At 43.8% G+C, this 20,708-nt stretch overlaps 1 protein-coding gene across 1 annotated transcript; it reads left to right on the forward strand.

Moving 5' to 3' along the window:
* Positions 1 to 10,461: 10,461 nt before the first annotated feature.
* LRRC52 (leucine rich repeat containing 52) lies at positions 10,462 to 15,914 on the forward strand. The gene is made up of 2 exons (XM_007061235.4): positions 10,462 to 11,258; positions 14,819 to 15,914. Exons 1-2 carry the CDS (start codon positions 10,634 to 10,636, stop codon positions 15,079 to 15,081), a joined length of 888 nt encoding a protein of 295 aa, XP_007061297.2. The 5' UTR covers positions 10,462 to 10,633; the 3' UTR covers positions 15,082 to 15,914.
* The last annotated feature ends 4,794 nt before the right edge of the window (positions 15,915 to 20,708 follow it).

A 20,708-nucleotide genomic window follows, 5' to 3' on the forward strand; every position in this document is an offset into this window, starting at 1 on the left:
AGCTGAAGAGCTAAGTCACTTCAATCCAGAAGATGTTTGGGACTGGGTGGAGCAATGGAGGACCAGGAGGGAAACAAGGCAGAGCCATGGCCACACAGTGCCATGCCATGAGGGGATATAGCAGGAGGGCACGTGGGCCACAGGTGGCTAATGCCATGAGACACCGCTCGTCTTCCCTTTCAAACTCTGGGCTTCCTATGCTTCCCCACTCAATAGTTTAGTAGAAATAAGGAGGCTATATTACCTCTGTATTTGGCACTGGTGTGACTGCTCCTGGAATAATATGTCCAGTTCTGATGGCCACAATTCAAGAAGGATGTTGAGAAATTGGAGAGGATACACTGGAGACTGTTCAGAGAAGAGTCATTAAATTGATTTATGGATTGGAAAACATGCCTTCCAGTGAGAGGCACAAGGAGCTCAATCAGTTTAGTCTAGCTTTCTCTTTGTTAAGGGGTGACTTGATCACAATCTCTAAGTACCTACGTGGAGAAGAGAAATTTGATAATAGGCTCATCAGTCTAACAGAGAGAGGTGGAACAAGATCCAATGGCTAGAAGCTGAACCTAGTCAAATTCAGACTGGACAAAAGGTGCAAATTTTGAACAGTGAGGGTAATTAATCACTGGAACAATTTACCAAAGGTTGTGGTGGATTCTCCATCACTGGCAATTTTAAAATCAAGATTGGTGGTTTTCTAAGAGCTATGTTTAGTCCAAACAGGAATTAATTCAGGGGAGTTCTCTGGCCTGTGTAATACAGGAGATCAGATTAGATTGTCACAATGATCCCTCCTATCCTTTTAATAGTCCTTATATTTCCTCCAGCTCCCTCAGATGATACCTCTCTAAGTGCTCTCTCCATTGCAATACCCCAATTTCCCCAGACTGCAGCCCCTGCAGACAAGCTACCCATTTGCTGCCCTATTGTTCCCTGTCCCCTTCCAATAGAGACAAGGGAACAAATGGGAGTCGGGGAGCTGACTAACCTCTGTAAAACCTCTCCACACAGTGTCCTGTTGCCTTTTCCATTGTGACCCAGTCAGATGTGCTATTCCCCCTAGAGAACTTCTGATAATGACCATCACCAGGGGCTACCCCTGTACATAAAGACCTGCTGCTCTAGAGATACCTCATTTGCTGTCCACCCTTATAGAGAATACTCAGGCTGTTACCACTCTGACCTGTAAGGGCCTCTCACACACCTTCTACTCAAGAGATCTTGCTCAGAAGGATCCCTCAACAAACCACACACACATAGCAATGACCCTCACCTTCTATTTCATGTAGATCCCACCCAGTCACATGCTAACCCCCCAGAGAATTCCCACATGGCAACCTCTGTTCCACTGACAGCTCCTAGACACTTAACAGATCTCTGGGTTATCCAGCAGTGCAAGTATGGTGGTATGGTACGTTATGCCATACCAGCAAGATATTTATAACCGGCACAGTGTAACAGAAAGACACAGGAGGAGCCGGCGGTTCCATGCTGGCAGCTCCTCTGGCGCGGCTGTACTTTCCCCTGCCCTTCCACAGAGCTGCATCTCCTCCGTCTGTATGGCAGCCTTGACGGAGGACAGGGCTGGGGGGCAGGGCTGGGGGCGGTACAGCCGCCGAAGGAGCTGCCAGGGTTCTGCTCCTTTTCCTGCTGCCCCTCTCAGCGGAGAAAACTATCTAATAATTATCAACATAGACTACACACACAAACTAGGTTAAAAAGAACATGATTAAGGTTGCAAAGTCAAGCACTCAAAAATTATGAAATGCCAGAATTAAGAGGTCAGACTTAAGGCAATAAGGGTAATATTTTCAAAAGTACTTAGGTCCCATTAACTTTCAGTAAGGCTCTTAAGTGACTTAGGTGTTTTCAAGATAGGACTGGACTAAGGCTTCTAAGTCACTTAATTTTCCCTGATTGAAAATGCATGTGAAAGCCTCCTTTGCATGGTCTATGTATTCAAGGAAGGAAAACAAAATATACCCACACACACAAATTTCCACTGTACATATTATAGAAATGCAAAGAAACACTCCTAAACACTGTATACAGGCTCTTAAAAGTGTAAAATGCACACAGCCAAAGTCCTAAAGAAGAAGGCCTTGATCCTAAATAACACATAATACAATGTAATTGTTTGAGTAAGGGTTTGCAGAATCAGACCCTCTGTAAGAAAAGAACAAAGAAAGGGAGCTTGGAGGCTGGTGTTACTACAAAGCAGAGTTGCGTTGAGTAACTCAATTATGCATTCTATAAGCCCCTGAGGGTAGAAAGCTTCCTTTGTCATTGGTCTGTAAATGCTATACACACCTATGGACTGTGTAAAGAACTCATATTCATAGCAATAACATTGTCGAAGGGAGACAATGCACTGAGCCTTTTACAGGAGTGTAAGAAACCATGTGCATTATTACAGGCACCAATACAAAAGAGGATTACACCAGATGACTGGCTGCATCGGTCTCAAATCCCAATGCAACAGCAGTGGGAAACTGGGGGCTTTGGTGATTTGTGTTTAATACTAGACATATATTTCTTGGATGGGGAGAATGGTTAATCCCCATATTCAAATGATAGATTTCTCGTGTGTGTTGGAGACATTCTGGTGGGGGAAGGGAGGAGAAGGAGCAGCCCTTGCTAGAACAGGGTGGGATTTTCCCAACAGCATCATCCTGCTGCCAGAGAGGGGTGAATGAGGAGTTGAAAGAAAAGGCAGAAGTCCTATATGTCAACTAAGGCAGCTCTTATTCTCTTCTCTGTCGGGCTTTGCTGCCTTCTAGCAACACTTTGTGTGTGAAATAAACAAGAGGTTTTGTGTTTCCCTGGTGGGACTAGTGTGAGAAGTGCAGTTAAACTTTAATGCTGTGGGTGAACATAACCGGGCCAATTGCCTTGGACCAAGAACACCTCTCTCCTAGCTGGGAGGGAAATAAGAAGCAACCTGTTCATGTGAGCCACTGCCATAGATACAGATGAGATGGCTCAGATAAGATGGATGTTCCATGCATCCAAACCCATCCCACCAATGAAGGAGGACTAGAGGGCAGCTGCAAGGGAAAGTAGGAGAAATACAGTATCAGGTGCATAACAATTAATAATATACAGTCAAGGGGTGACTGGAATGTTACATGTGTCTTTGTTGGATCATATTAAAGAAGTTCTGTATTAAAATCACAAATGAGTTTGATTCCCCATAGTTTAAATTCCAGGATATTACTAATTAAGAGGTCTCTTTGTTTTTGGTACTGTTTCTCTCCCTCTATGTGTTAAACTTGCAAGCTGCTAATTGCGTTAGTACATTCTAAGACAGAGTCTGTTCTCAAAGCAATTCTTTGTAATAACAACTACTCACACAGAGAGAGACTCAAAACAATACTTTGTAACAACAGAAACAGCACCCAGAGACTCCCTGCCCTTTTGTTGTATTCATCTTGCTTTGTTAACAGTTGTGATTAAAATAGAGATAGAGGATGTATGTGGATGGATGCTTGGTGTGGATAATAACTGAATGATCAGAGAGGTGCCAGCCTAAGAATCAGTGTCCATCGGCTGAAGAAGGCGTCAAGTGGAAATAACCAGAGGACCCCCGGAGGGCAGACTGGAATCCACCCAACAGCCTCAAGAATGGGAGAACCAAAGAACAAGATAACATCTAGCAGCACGGAGCCGTCAGGAATGTGCTATCTGCTGATTGATTCAGCAACAGCATGATGAACAATTCCCACAGACTGGCATAGGAATAAATTCCTATAAAAATAGACTCTAGAAAGTGAGAATGTTGGGGGGTCTGATTCTGCAAACCAACTTCCAGGAGCATCAGATGAGCATCTGACAAGGCCCCGCTCTCTCCTCATGTCCAGGCCACCTGGCCAGTGGCTTGGCATGAGCAACTCTAAGGCTGGTAACTACGATAACAACCTTGCAGAACGTGTGTGTGTGTGTGTGTGTGTGTGTGTGTGTGTGTGTGTGTGTGTGTGTGTGAATAAATATGAGATTGAATGGAATGTTATAGCTATAACTAACTGCTTACTATGATTCTTTCTGTATTCACAATAAATGTGGTATTTTGCCTTTTCCTCTTTAATAAGATCCTGCTGGTTTTTAATTTATTGGTACAACATCTTGATTTACCATTAAGACAATAGTGACATGAGAATTCACCTCTCATATTTAAGTAGCAGTTTTTCCATCCATGTTTCCAATGTCAAGTGTAAAAGCTTAAGAGTGCAATGTATTAAAAACAATAGCAACCCAATACGCTTAGTAACAGAGAGAGAGTTTACATAAACAAGCAACAGCATTCTTTCTTTAAAATGCAAAACCTTTTACATTTGGTATGTGTCTAACGCGAATCTTTACAGTACAGTCTTTAGCATTACTTCTTTCATCACAATCATAGAATTATAGAATCATAGAATATCAGGGTTGGAAGGGACCTCAGGAGGTCATCTAGTCCAACCCGCTGCTCAAATGTTAGATGGGGTAGGATCTGAGTTACTACAGAAAATTCTTTCTTGGGTATCTGGCTGGTGAATCTTGCCCATATGCTCAGGGTTTAGCTGATCGCCATATTTGGGGTCGGAAAGGAATTTTCATACAGGGCAGATTGGAAGAGGCCCTGGAGGTTTTTCACCTTCCTCTGTAGCATGGGGCACGGGCCACTTGCTGGAGGATTCTCTGCTCCTTGAAGTCTTTAAACCACGATTTGAGGACTTCAATCGCTCAGACATAGGTGAGAGGTTTTTCGCAGGAGTGGGTGGGTGAGATTCCGTGGCCTGCGTTGTGCAGGAGGTCAGATTAGATGATCATAATGGTCCCTTCTGACCTTAATATCTATGAATCTATGAATCAAAGCAGGACCAATCCCCAACTAAATCATCCCAGTCAAGCCTGACCTTAAAAACCTCAAAGGAAGGAGATTCCACCACCTCCCTAGGTAATGCATTCCAGTGCTTCACGACCCTCCTAGTGAAAAAGTTTTTCCTAATATCCAACCTAAACCTCCCCCAGGAGGTTTCATCAAGAGAAGGTGCCCCTTACAGGAAGAGAAATAAATGGTCAATCTCGCCTAGTAACCTAGTCAGAGCTTTGACACACTGCATGTGTTCTCTCACCTGAAATTATTGACAAACTGCCCCTAAGTACATTACAGCCACAACTAGAACCCTGCTGTTCTCCCATAGTACCGAAGAATAGGTGTGTGGGTCATTGCTATCTTTTTTCTTGTTTCTGTCAATGGCTAAGCAGCATCATTCTGTCCCCCTTAGTTCTCCACTAGGATCTTTACGTTGTATAATTTCAAAGAAACTGTAATTTTCTGGCACAAAAACCTGGAAGTCTCCAACATTAGGGCTTTGACCGTAGTCCCTTAGAAGTTTTGTTTGAAAGTTCAGAATTACTGTGATGGGGTCCTCGCACCACAGAGGCGCCTCCTACTGGCATTCACAGGGAATAGCTCTGCCAGCCAGTGTGCCCTCTTCAGGTGGTGCCCTATTATCATCTTCTCTGCCTGCAGACTTGCCTCAGTCCAAGTACCGCAATGTCCTCTTCATGACTCAACCCTCCAGCTGAGTCAACATCTGTATTTCCCCCTTCAAGCCAATCCCCAGTGGCAAATGGCAGAGATCCAGGCCTGCCCACTACTCCGTGTCCCGACCCAGGGACCCTATAGATAACAGCCTCCTGCTCCATCTCCTTAACTTCCTTCAATGCTACTTCAATTCCCTGGGCCACTTCCCCACGCCCTGGTCCTTCTTTGCTCTTATCTCAGGGCATTCAGCCAGCAACTCCCAACAGCCAGCCAGGAGCTCCCTCTTGACCCCCCTTCCCTGCCAGCAACTGTTCTGTCTCCAACGCTACCCTTGCTGCAGCCTGTTAAAAACACAGTCCTCCCTCCTTGGGGTCCCCACAGCAACGGAAAATGACTCTGCCCCTACAGAGTCTTTTGTACTAGCCTGCTAGGCCCTGATTGGCTGCTCTTTGCAGCCTCCCTCCAATTGGCTGTTTCCTGTGCAGCCTTCCTAGGCTGCATGGAGGACTCTCCTCCCCTGCTCCTTTCTGGGATGGGGTATGGCAGGCCCCCGAGGCCTCCATTAACCCCTTCCATGCCAGTGTGGGGTGAACACCCCATCACAGTTATCTTTTCATTCTGCTCCCTTTTGCTGAAAGAAGTCATGGTTATCTCATCTTCACCTACACAATATGATCCCATTCGTATCTTATTTCTGAATGTTGAGAATTATTTTTCTTTATAAACAAGTGTAATGGGGTGGCTGTTATGTTCCCAGCATACATATAGAAGTTAGATAAAAACCTAAATACTCTTGCTGGAAGGCTGTAATATAACATGACTTTATTTTTTAGAATTCAGCACAATAACACACAAGACCCAAAAACAGGGAGAGACAAAGCAGGCTGCTCCCTGAGGCAGGGAAGCACCACTCAACCCGCCTTGCTTTGAGCTGGTTCTTTCCACAAAGACTCTGCTTGCATGCTTTCACACAGAGCCTCCGAGCAAGGTTGCCAACCTCAAAGCTCGAGTTTTTGCCAATCACATGTCAAAAGTACTCAAAATCACTTAGGTTGGCACCATTGCGTTCTTCTACACCTCTCCCCTCCCCAGTAATACTCTCCCCAACCCCTAAAGTCCCCCCTCAAGGTGAGTCTGGAGTGTACATACAGAGGCTGCAGAATCCCTGTTTCCTTCCCTCCTTCCCCCCCTCACCCCACGCTACCCTCTCCCTGCTGCCTGCCTGGCTCTTTGTTTCCTGCCACAGACTGACAGGAGAGTAGCTCCCACCACCTCTGCTGGCTCCTCACTGAAAGCAAACAAGCATCAGGGAAGCAGCTGTGGGTAAGCCACTCCCCATCCCCCACACAACTCCACCCACTAAGACTGCCCACACGCATCACACCCCATTGGTTGTGCGAGTGCACTGCCTTGTAGCCCCTCACAGGCTTGCAGGTGCACCGCCCTTAGCGCCCACTCAGATTCTTCCCATCAGTCGCCTACCCCAGATTATTTCAAACAAAATACCCCACTTCATAGTTATGGTTTATTAATACTCCCTTTACAGAGCACAAACCACTTCTTTCGTGTGTCGCATTCACACCCACTGTGGGGCTGTGTAAGACTCCTGACAGATTTCCTCCCACTGTTCAGGAGGCCCCAGCCCTCCTCCTGGCCTGCCACGAAATGTCTGTACCGACTGCAGGAGGGTTTGTGGTTCCAGGATCGGACTCCTGAGTCATCTCAGGACCCATATGTAAATCCGTGGTAGAGATCATCCTCAAAATCGAGGGATCACCAATCATCATCAATCAGTCATATTACTCTGTGTGTGTGTGTGTGTGTGTAAACCACCAATGCACAACAACCACCTTAGTGGATCTAAATATTAACAAATCAAGTAAAGTAGTTTATTAATGAATGGAAGGCCATTTCTAAAAAAATTCTTAAGGATTCAATATTGCGCCATTGAAATCAACGGGAGCAGAATCAGGCCCCACAATATAAGCCCTACAGTTGATTTTCATTTTAACTCTAGAAAATGAAAAAAAATAAAAGGAAAAAGAAATTAATCTGAGAATTAGTGATGCAAATAACCAGAGGTAAACACCTCTGTGTGTATTTTCCAGTATTACCTCCTTTGTAAAGCACTTTGAGAGCTACTGATTAAAAGCTCTATAGAAGTGATCATGAAATGAGAGAGTTTCATGATTTAAAAGAAAGGAAGGAATGAGAGCAGCAGAATAAAGACAATGGACTTCAAAAAAGCAGATTTCAACAAACTCAGAGAATTGGTAGGTGTGGTCCCATGGGAAGGGTATCTAAGGGGGAAAGGGAGTTCAGAAGAGGTGCCAGTTTTGAAAAGAGATAATACTGTATTAAAGATACAACAGCTAACTATCCTGATGCAGAAAAAAAATGGGAAGAACTGGAAGAGACCAATATGGCTGCACCAGAAGCTCTGTAATGCCTGAAAATCAAAAAGGAATTGTATAAAAAGTGGAAACAAGGACAAATTACTATGGATGATTTCAAAAGAATAGCGCACGCATGTAGGGAGAAAATCAGAATGACTAAAGCACAAATGAGTTACAACTAACAAAGGACATAAAAGGCAATAAGAGGTTCTATAAATACATTAGAAGTAAGAGAAAAGCAAAGGACAGTGTAGGCCCATTACTTAATGGGGAAAGAGAGCAAATAATGGATGACACAGAGACAGCAGAATTATTTAATGCCTTTTCTGCTTTCCACATTTACTAAAAAGATTTATTACCAGATGCTTACCACAAATACTATTGACAATAAGGGGGAAGTAATGCAGATCAGAATAGGGAAATAACAGGTTAAAACAGTGGTTCTCAAACTTTTGTACTGGTGACCCCTTTCACATAGCAAGCCTCTGAGTGCAACCCCCCCTTATAAATTAAAAACATTTTTTATATATTTAACACCATTATAAATGCTGGAGCAAAGCAGGGTTTAAGGTGGAAGCTGACAGCTCGCAACCCCCCATGTAATAACCTCACAACCCCCTGAGGGGTCCCGCCCACCAGTTTGAGAACCCCTGGGTTAAAGAATATTTAGATAAGTTAGATGTATTCAAGTTGGCAGAGCCTGATGAAATTCACCCTACATAAGGAACTAGCTCAAGCAAACTCTGAACCATTAGCAATTCTCTTTAAGAACCACACAGAGCATGGTGAGGTCTCAGGGGACTGGAGGAAGTCAAACACACTACCTATATTTAACAAGAAAAGGGAGACCCAGAGATTAAAGAGCAGTCAGCCTAACTTCAGTAACTAAAAAGATACTGGAACAAATTATTAACCAATCAGTTTGTAGGCACCTACAGGATAATAAGGTGTGAAGCAATAGCCAACATGAATTTGTCAAGAACAAATCGTGCCAAAACATTGTAATTTCCTTCTTTGACAAGGTAACTGGCCTAGTGGATGGTGGGGAGGGACGGCTGATTTGATATATCTGGACTTTCATATGGCTTTTGACACAGTCCCATATGACGTTTTCATAAACAAACTAAGGAAATATGGTCTGGATAAAATTACTGTAAGGTGGGTGCACAACTGGTTGAAAAGCCATACTCCAAGAGTACTTATCCATGATTCCCATCAAAGTGGGAAGACATATCAAGTGGGGTCTTCCAGGGGTCAAGTGGGGTCTCGAGCTGGGAGACGTTGCAAGTACTTTGGAGAACAGGGTTAGAATTCAAAATGACCTGGACAAATTGGAGAATTGGTCTGAGAGTTTCTATAAAGAGGATGGTGATCAATTGTTCTTCATGTCCACCAAGAGTAGGACAAGAAGTAATTGGCTTAGTTTGCAGCAAGGGAGATTTAGGTTAGATATTAGAGAAAACTTTCTAACTCTGAGGATTGTTAAGCACTGGAACAGGTTATCAAGGGAGGTTGTGGAATCCCCATCGTTGGAGGTTTTTGAGAGCAGGTGAGACAACACCTGTCCAGGATGGGCTAGTTATACTTAATCCTGCCTCAGTGTGGGAGGATAGACTAGATGACCTCTTGAGATCCTTTCCAGCCCTACATTTCTGTAAAAGTAAGAAATAATAAATAATAATAATAATTAATAATAATTCGGGTATTTTCTAATTGTTGAGGTCTTGACTTTGCAACCTTAATAACGTTTTTAATGTACTTTGTGTGTGTGTAATTTAACATATATATTGCAGTGGCTCCTAAAGGCCACAACCAGGTTGGTCCCCACTGCCGTTGGCACTGTGCAAACACATAAGTGACAGTTCCGGCCTCAAAGAGCTTTCAGGCCAAAAGACAACGTAGATCTTCTCAATAAAAAGGCTGGTGTGCAGAGGACCATCAAGGGAAGGTTCTATAACACAAATGAAGCTAAAAGGTCTAAGCAGTTTAAAAATTTTACCTTGAGTGTAAGTGCATGTGAAAGTCTCTTTTGTGTGATCTATGTATCCAAGGAAAGGAAACAAAACCAAGACACACACACACACGAGCATTGTAGATATAGATACAAGCCTATTTGTTCTATCAAGCAGAACTATATATCTACCAGAGCAAATGAACACCCCCATTATATCACCATTACATAAATACACACTTGTATACACAGGCACTGCACTCACATGGACCTCGTTGCATCAAGCACTACACTCTTTCAGTACAGCCACACACACAGAGCTTTGTGCCCGCGTGAGACACAGACAGGCACATTTGTATATACACACACACAGATCTGCACTGCTGGCCAGGTTAGAATTCTCTCTCTGAAGCCAGGCTGCCTTTGCAAGCTGCTGATGTCACAAAGGTGTCAACTGGCAACCAACGTGACTCGTAGATGTTCCCATTTGCAAGCAGCTCTTCTTTACTTTCAAGCACAAAGAGGGTGAGCTCTCTCTCTAAGCAGCCAAGTAGGCAATCTGCCAGGCAGCTGCATCAGTGAGGGATACAGAGAGCTTCCAAACAGCCTCACAGCTCAACTCCTCTTCGGTCTTACTGGAATGAGAAAACTGCTTGCACAGGGCCGGTTCTTTGTAGCTCTGCAGGGCCTCTGCCCCAGCATTCTCTGAAGGGCTGAAGCAGTGTGGAGGAGCTATAGTAGATAAGGTGCCGTGTCATGTCCCCTCCTAATGGCCCCAAATCCCTGTGGCTGGTGCTTCTTTTTGGAATGGGAGTGAAGGCAAAGACCCTGAACTGTCCAGCAAAGTGTACCTGTGAATACCTGGAAGTGAACTGCACAGGGCAGCAGCTGCAAGATTTCCCCACGACCATTCCACTGGACACAAGGCAGCTGATTCTGGCTACCAACAACATCTCCTACCTGCCATCGGTGGAGCTGAACTTCCTAAGTGACTTGGTCTATCTGGACTGCAGGGAGAATGCCATTAGTGAAGATCTGGATTTTGCCTTTATCAGTCTCAACAAGCTCATCTACCTAGACCTCAGCTTCAACAACCTCACCCGGGTCACCTTCACCACTTTCTCACAGCTCAGTAGCCTGGTGGTGTTGAAGATCTCGAACAACCCAAATCTGGTGGAGATTGAGAAGGATTCCTTTGCCAACAACACCTGGCTGAGGCACCTGGATGTGAGCCGGACTGGCTTGACGTTCCTGGATACTAGCATTGTCAAGGATCTGCCCAATCTGAAGTCCCTGGGTCTAAGTGAAAACCTCTGGAACTGTAACTGCTCCTTCTTGGACTTCACCCTCTGGATGAAAGAGAGTGGCGTTCGCTTCCCAGGTGAGGACTTTGTGTGCCAGCCCAGGCACCCCAAGATTTGGCTGGAACTAAGCAGATGGTTCTGCTTTCTGTATCAGAATGTCACTGTTACTCTTTCACATTATAGGCCAGATTCGCAGTTGATGTAAAGTAGCACAGGTCCATTGAAGTCAACTGAACTGTGCCAATTTACCTTAGCCATGGATTGGGCCCTCTGACCATAACAATACACACACCATCAAACACATACAAGGGCACCCATTAATGCCTAGCTCATAGACTCATAGACTTTAAGGCCAGAAGGGACCATCATGATCATCTAGTCTGATGTCCTACACATCGCAGGCCACAGAACCTCACCCACCCATTCCTGTAATAGACCCCTAACTTCTGGCTGAGTTACTGAAGTCCTCAATTCATGATTAAAAGACTTCAAGTTACAGAGAATCCACTATTTACCCTAGTTTAAACCAACAAGTGACCCGTGCCCCATGCTGCAGAGGAAGGCAAAAAAAACCCCAGGGTCTCTGCCAATCTGACCCGGGGGGAAATTCCTTCCTGAGCCCAAATATGGCAATCAGTTAGACCCTGAGCACATGGTCAAGAGCCACTAACCAGACAGCTGGGAAAGAATTCTTTGTAGTAGCTCAGAGCCATCCCCATCTAGTGTCCCATCTCTGGCTGGTGGGGATATTTGCTACTAGCAGTCACAGATGGGCCATGCCATTGTAGGCAGTTTCATCATACCATGTGCTCCATAAACTTATCAAGCTCAGTCTTTAAGCCAGGTAGGTTTTTTGCCCCCGCTGCTCCCCTTAGAAGGCTGTTCCAGAACTTCACTCCTCTAATGGTTAGAACCTTCATTTAATTTAAAGCCTAAACTTGTTGATGGTCAGTTTATATCCTTTTGTTATTCTGTCCACATTAACCCTTAATTTAAATAACTCCTCTCCCCTCTGGTATTTATCCATCTATGTATTTATAGAGAGCGATTATATCTCCCCTCAGCTGCATACAAACAATGCGCGTGTACACGCACACACACACAAGCAACCACAAAATGCTAAACTAACAATCAAGAACCGTCTTTAAGTGATAAGAAACAAGGAGATTGCTAGACCTTTAAAATTCCTGCTCTCACCTCAGCTGGTGCCACTGTAGTCTGTGATCAGTTCAAAGTGCCATGTGTCTGTCCTGCTATATTACCCACAGGCAGCTCTGAGGCAAGCTCTGGATGGGGAAAGCCGCTCCTCTGAACTTCCGGATGTTTCTGGAGTTCCATTCTGTAGTGTAGTTTTTTGCTAGTGGTGTTAAATTTCTGCGTTTCTAATGGTAGATTCAAAAAACCCCTCTTAAGTGAAAATGCAAGAGGTACCATTATTCCAGCCCTGGGGCCTCACACACCATTCCCAGCCCACCTCGATTCTGACCTCTAGTACGCTGCTTTTCCTACCCAGGGCTCCCCATAGTTCTGCCAATGCATCCCCACCCTAACCTGTAAATCGTCCTGATGTTCCATTTCTGGGTGTCTCTCCTTGAACATAAAAAGAAAAGGAGTACTTGTGGCACCTTAGAGACTAACCAATTTATTTGAGCATAAGCTTTCGTGAGCTACAGCTCACTTCATCGGATGCATACTGTGGAAAGTTTAGAAGATCTTATTATATACACACAAAGCATGAAAAAATACCTCCTCCCACCCCACTCTCCTGCTGGTAATAGCTTATCTAAAGTGATCACTCTCCTTACAATGTGTATGATAATCAAGGTGGGCCATTTCCAATACAAATCCAGGTTTTCTCATCCCCCCGCCCCCACACACAAACTAACAATGGCTGCTACTCTGAAACGTACTCAGGAAAGTGTCTCTTGTGCATTAGCTATTGTGGGGCTCCCATACGTTCTCTCTCATTCTCAAGGATGCCAGAGCAAATTGACTCAATTTACAACATGAAGTCCTGGATCAGGAAAGCACATGAGCATCTGCTCAAATCCCTTTGACTCCAATGATACTTAAGCACACTCTTAAGTGCTGTTCTGAATAGTGATGCTTTCCTAAATTGGGACCTGAAAAATGATTTTTTTCTTAAGTCACTTGAAATGCCTAAATCCAGCTGGTTTTTTTTTCTACCTCAGATTATGTAACTGGATTGTAGCTGTTGCTTATGCACAGGGTAGAAGAGTCTCCATTTCACTTTCCCAGAGTCGTTTTGGTCCCAAGAGTAAGAGCATGTTTGAAATGTATGCTGGCTTTTCCCAACTCCAAATGTACACAAGTCCCAGTCTTTAAAGAATTACACACAGCACAATGCTGAGAGGAGATTCTGACAATGGTAATTGTTTAAGGATTGGCTGAGCAAGACCCTCTGTAAAAACAAAGAAAGGAAGATTGGAGGCTGGTGTTATTCAGTGCAGAGTTAAGGTTATTTGAGTACCTGCTTTGGGGCAGGAAGCTCTTTTGTTTGCCTGTAAGTGCTACACATGCCTATGGAGCTGTGTAAAGAACTAATCATAGTAATAACATTGTAGATAGGAGAAAGTGTGCTGGAAACTTATACAGGAGTGTAAGAAACCATATGTATTATTACAGGCACCAAAACAAAAGAGGGTTACAGCAGATGACTGGGTGCACCAGTCTTGAAGCCCCATGCAACAGCTGTGGGAAACTGGGGGCTTTGGTTATTTGTGTTTAATAATAAGTGTGTTTTTCTTGCACGAGGTCAATCTCCATATTCACATCACAGATTTCATGTGCATGTTGGAGACATTCACATGGTGGGGCAGAGGGAGAAGGAGCAGCTTCTGTTAGGACTGAGAGGGAGAAGAGGGATTTTCCCTATCAGCATCACAGCTGCTAATCATGGGTACCAGAGAGGGATGAATAAACAGTTGACAGAAAGGGCAGAAGGCCTATGTGTCAGCTCTCATTCTCTTCCCTGTCAGGCTTTGCTACCTTCCAGTAACACTTTGTGTGTGAAACAGGCAGGAGGTTTTATGTTTCCCTGGGACTAGGGTGAGAACTGCAGTTAAACTTTAATGCTGCAGGTAAACATATCCAGGCCGAGTGCCTTTGACCAAGAGCACCTCTCTTTCCAGCTGGGAGGGAAATAAGAAGCTCCCTACTCATGTGAGCCACTGCCATAGATACAGATGAGATGGGACAGATAAGATGCATGTTCTATGCATCCAAACCCATCCCACCAGCGAAGGGGGACTCGAGGGAAGCTGCAGCTGATGGGCAATTCAGGCAGCCCAACTGTACTGCAAAACAATGCCCTAGCCAGGCCTGTTAAAAGCTTCAGATGCCTCATAAGGAAACAGAGCACCAACGTTTTATGCAGAGCTGTGTTTGGATCCACATGCAGAACTGAAGTTGCCCCAAATTTGGGGGTGTTCAGGCTCATCCTGAATGTTATTCAGATACAGAGACAAAACCACACTGATTTTACCCTCCCCAGCATCCTTTATTACTAGGGACATTTGTGTGAAGATAAGTTATTTTTCTACGTTGCCTCCAGACTCCTATTTACTGTTGCTAAAGGCACACACAAGAGAGGATTTCTTCTGTGTTTCCCCTACAGATCCTGAGAACATCACCTGCTACAGCCCAGCAGCTCTACATGGCTGGTCAATGCCTGAGGTGGAGTCGAAGCTCCACTACACCTGTCTTCTCCATTTATACGATACGGACTATGCCTTCCTGGGTCTGATTGGCTTCTGTATATTCTCTGCCGGCACTGTGGCAGCCTGGTTGGCTGGGATGTGTGTAGTGCTATACGAATTCCACGCAACAAAGGGGGGGAATGATGACGACGAAGATGAAGACGAAGAAGCAACTATCTAGAACTAGCCTCTGAAGTCCTGGTGAATAACTATGCTGGGATGCCACGGAGACTGATACTAGACGTCCCTTTCTCTTGGTCCCCCTGGGCTTTCCCTCTATCTTCTTTCCAGATGAGATTCTTGTGACCCAAAATATAACTGCAGGAATCCTTTTGCTGTAGTTTAACCCTCTTTTGGGGAATTTCTTCCTTCCTCCTTCTTTTCTCCAAAATTTCTTTCTCCGCCTGGGCTTGGGCCATTGACAAACTAATTGATGCCTGCCAAAAGTATGGTAAGTGCTCATCTATCAACCAGCCAGATAATTAGTACTTGTTATTTACGGAGTGCTCCAAAATAGCTAAGAACCTTACTGAATATGTAGGAAGCCATGAGCAAAGACATTCAAAAATAGGGGCCTAAAGTCAGGCTCCAAAATTCATATTTAGGCTCTTGAACGACGTGTCCTGATTTTCAAAAATGTTGAGCATTCAGTTGCACCAATGGAGATCACTGGAAGTTGCTGGGAGCTAAATGCTTTTGAAAATCAGGTTATTTATTTAGGAGCCTAAATAGGGATTGAGGAACCCAACTTTAGGCTCCTATTATTGAAAATTTTGGCCATGGCTCCTGTCCCAGAGAGCTTGCAATCTAAGTATGATTTGTAAAAGATATACAAGTTAGTCCCCAAAAGATGCTGGAGATGAAGCAGCCAAGTGTTAACAGAAAGATCATCAGAGAGTGACCTCTAGCTGATATATATGTTTAACATCTCCTTAATATTGCATGCAGGAAGAGACAATTACCTGCTGAGAGCAGCTCAGCTTAGCTCTTACTGGCTGAAACTAATAGCATGTCTCCTAGAATCTTACTTGAAAGATTAATGTAGATTGGTTTGGACATGAGCTGCTGAATAACAAACTGCCTGAAGGACAATAAATATATGATAATGATAAATGGCACTGTACTGAGTTGGGGAAGTCCAGTAGGGTGCTGCAGTGATCTGTTTGGTCTGCACTTCCTTAACAGCTTCATGAAAGAGACTAATTTAGGAGGAGCTGAAAATAACTATAAAGACAGAACTAACTCAAAGAGACCAAGAGTGATTAAAAATGCAGATAGAAAATAATAATAGTTATAATAAAAAGATTAGTCTTGTGAAAATGAAACTAACACATATGGGGAGTATTATTCTTTCGATTGCAGTAGCACTTAAGGTGTCCAATCAGGGCCCCATTGTGCACGTATATAATTACACAGTCCCCATCTCAAAGAGTTTACAATGAAAGGGCTAGATTATAAATCCCTCATCCCTAGTGTGCAGTTACTCAAATAAGTATTGCCATTGACTTCAGGGGGACTACTTGTGTGAGTAATTGGTCACCAATATGAGTAGTAGGTTTACAGTCTGGCCTATACTGATCTGAAATCTAGATATTCAACAGGGGGGAGAAATCTAGCAAACAGAAATGTTGCTAGGATACTACAAATTAGACCTGAGTTTGCATTGAGAGTGGCTTATTTGAGTTTAGTTTAAACTGATTCCTAATTGACTTAAGCGAAACTGAAATAAGCCTTGTTTAAACCAAAATCAGAGTGTCCACGAAGGCTTTTGCACTGGTTTAACTAAACTAGTTTAAAATGATGCCTTACATTAAACCAATTCAGTTTTCTCATGTAAACAAGACCAAAGAGCCATATTGGTGTGACATTCCTCCCATTCAGACAAATGTTGCTTAGAAATCAAAGGTGCCCTACTTAATTGTGAAGAATCCCTGTAGACTTCACAAGGCCTGATAAATACAGTTTGGAAAATCAACCTTTTGCAGGCAGCTCCTTAGCTACTGGGGACAAAGGCCCTGATCCCGCAAGCACTTCAACCATTCCAGCAAAGTTAAGCCTGTGCTTAACTTTAAGCATTTGAGTAGTCCTAAGTCATTGTTAAAGTTAAGCACAGGCAGAAGTGTTTTGCTGGATCAGTGCTTTAAAGAAGAAGGCTTGAATCCCCACTCCACCTCAGCTTTCCCACCAGCATATTTCCCTTCATATTCAAGGATGAGGTGAGGAGCTGCTGGTGCAAGAGGCAGAAGAGTTATCTCTGCCAGGTTTCCCCCTGCAGAGAGTCCTCTGGTTTCCACTGCTTGTGGCCTTAGAGGATGGGAGAATCCAGCCCCAAAACTCTAAATATTGTACCAGATGCTATATTAAAGCTGGAATTTTTTCATATTGTATGGGAATGTTCAAAACTATTAGTTACATGTGACAGTATAGTCAGAAATTATAGGCATTGTGATACAAAACACCTCAGAGCTATGTATACAGAACATGACAGATGTAAAATGTATAGAAATAAGATCCTTAGTATCACAAGCACTGTTGATTGCCAAAAGAATCATCATCTTACAGTGAACAAGGAAAGCAACTCCACGTGTGAAACTCTGGCCTCTTGATCTCATTCAAGCTGCATCTGTTGAGGAAAAAGGACAAAAATGAGAAAATATTAGCAAGCATGGTCAAAATTCACACATTGTCTCACAGCAATTATGCTATGACCTGCACATAGATTGTAAAACCGACTCATGAGCCTATGGCTGGAATTAACACTCAATGATCTTAAATATAATTTCATAGAGGATACACCACAGTGTACTAAGAAAGCACTATACAGTATATATATATACTGTAACAGAATGAGCTGCTTCAAAGGGGCCATAAGATGATCCTCTTCCTCATGCTGAATAATTACAGCGCGAGTACTCACACTAAATTCAGTGGAACTACTTGCAGAAGAAGATACAACTCAACATGAGTAAAGGTATCACAATCTGGCCCATGAGGTTAAACAGAAAATAGTCAGATAGTCTTAGATACTGTTAAAATTTTACTGTTCATTTGATGTCTCCTATCTTAAAAATGAAAAGAGAAATTTAAACATATATCACAGACAAAGACAACTTATTAGGATTCACATACTCATTAGGGACCATATGTCAGTGTCATTCTACACTGCGAAAGAAATTCAGCTTAAACTGGTTTAAAGGATACACGACACCTAAAAAATGACAAATAAAATGATACTTTCTATAAATGTTCATGAAAATATAACAGGTCTGGGTTTCAATTTTCAAAAATGACTAGTGATTTTAGATACCGCAATTTTTGGGTGCCCAATCTGAGACACATTTAAAGGGCCTGATTTTCAGACAGGGACAAGTACCTGCCTTTTGAACATCAGGCCTGTTCAGGGTATCTCAAGCTGGGGCTGGACACCCAAAAATGGAAAAATTAGAAACCACTAGTCACTGGTTTCTTTAGCCACTTGTGATGGTTTTGTACAGTCATACTAGATTTCTGGTTGAAGGTCAAAGACATTTCAAATGGCATCAGAGGACTCCACATTCCATTTTACCCAGCCATTTCCCCCCCTTAGGATTCTATCCAAATACTCCTCTGATGAACTTTTATCAAAATCTTGGCAACCATCTTATTATGACAGCTAAAAATGTAATCGGTCACACGCAGAAGAGGAAAAACACCTGCTATTGATTAAGGAACGTATATTCTTACCATGGTCAAATTAACTCTTAGCTCGACAGACAACTATATGGACTCTATAAGTGTATGACCTCCTCTGAGTATGTAGGAAAGAAGTCTCCCAATGCAGGAAGATCTAAAGGCTATGAACAAAAATTTCAAAAGTTTGCAAAGTAAAATTTGGTAGTTTGCAGGTTTCATACACACAGCATCTTCATGCATTGAACAGAAATATTTCCTGTTCCTAAAGGCTGCAATGTTTCAGCTGGGAGCACTCCAGGAACTATGGGTTCTATGCATGGTTCCCAGCACCAACAGAAAGTGGGCTCTCCAGTAGAACTTCCCCATGATTGCTCTCCTGGGGAAGGTGATGTAATCAGATGCCCTGCTGACTGTGGCATTCAGGAAGTCCTCAAGGCAAACAGAGAAAGCAAATTGTGATATGTTGGACGTGTCCACTATGGTCATTTGTATGAGGGGGAGGTTGCGCAGCTCCTCCTTTTTTAAAAAAATGCACGGTCAGAGGAATAGCAGAGAGCCCGGAATGGAACAGTAGAGGCTGCTGTAGGTCTGCCATGTGAAACTAGGCAGAGCTGTTTGTGACCCTCAACCCAGAAATGTATAATGGCTCAAAGCAAGAAATCCCAACCCACTAAAATCCTTTAAATGGCATCCATAGTTCTTCATGGCTGTCCCTTCACTGCATACCTGCTTTTCATCACCTAAACCCTGATTTCCCAGCTAGGATTACAGCTCCATAGTTCAGCTCAGCACCTAGAAAATTCTCCAGCAGGAGTACAGCACCTCTTAGATTGGCTACCAAGTGACAATAAACCCATTCCTTAGGTCCAGCCAGCAGGATTGCACAAAATTGTGTGAATGCCATCAACTCCACTCCTTCCTCAAGGGAGTCAGCCTCTGGTTTTATTTGGCCTCTGGCTGCTGGGATCTCACGGCCAACATGCTGCTGCTTTAAGCCAATATTATGAGACAAACCTTTCTGCTCTGAACCACCTCTAGTAGCCCACCTCAGTGAGTCCCAGCCAACCAGGAATGGCTTCTTTAAGTAGTCCATAATCATCAGTTAAGATGAATTCATTGCCCTGCAGGCTCCCTCATCAACTTAACGACCCACTGGTCTAAGATTCAGATGCCTCCGTCAGGGGATGACTCAGGGTCATCTTTTGGTTCTGTTTTAGTCAGCACCTCTTTCCCCAGGAGAAAGAATCATCTATCCTATCCATAAGAGGTCAAGTACATATGAGATGTCTTGAGGACTGGTACCGTGTGAGATTGCCTCAATGGTCGTGGAGGTCTGAATGAGTTATTTTGGGAGTCCCTGTGATGGAGATTAAGAGGGGACTTTGTGAGTGGTGTTTGAGGGGATATTGTGGATGGGTGTCTCAGAGATTATAGAAGGTTCTTTGGGGGTGTCCTCGTGATTATATGGGGTTGTGTGGGGATTTCCCAGTGATGAAATGGGAGCAGGTGGGTAGGCGTATTGGTGATTAAAAAGGACACTGCAGGGGATAAAAAGAACAGGAGTGCTTGTGGCACCTTAGAGACTAACAAATTTATTTGAGCATAAGCTTTTGTGGGCTACAGCCCACTATAGCCCACGAAAGCTTATGCTCAAATAAATTTGTTAGTCTCTAAGGTGCCACAAGTACTCCTCGTTCTTTTTGCGGATACAGACTAACAGGGCTGCTACTCTGAAAACTGCAGGGGATAGTGTCATTGACTGAGGGGGTCTTTTGGAGGGAGCCAATGATTATAAAGGACTCTACGGAGTGAGGTTGTCACAGTGAGTACAGGGGAGTGTTCATATGGGGGGCTTTAGATAGGTGGATGTCACAATGGATATGAAGCTGGATATGAGTCAGCAGTGTGCCGTTGTTGCCAAGAAGGCTAACGGCATATTCGGTTGCATTAGTAGGAGCATTGTCAGCAGATCAAGGGAAGTGATTATTCCCTTCTATTGGGCACTGGTGAGGCCACATCTGCAGTATTGCGTCCAGTTTTGCGCCCCCCGCTACGGAAAGGATGTGGACAAACTGGAGAGTGTCCAGTGGAGGGCAACAAAAGTGATCAGGGGGCCGGGGCATAGGATTTACGAGG

The sequence above is a fragment of the Chelonia mydas genome, chromosome 8 (genome assembly GCF_015237465.2).
Source record: "Chelonia mydas isolate rCheMyd1 chromosome 8, rCheMyd1.pri.v2, whole genome shotgun sequence".
NCBI lineage: Eukaryota > Metazoa > Chordata > Testudines > Cheloniidae > Chelonia > Chelonia mydas.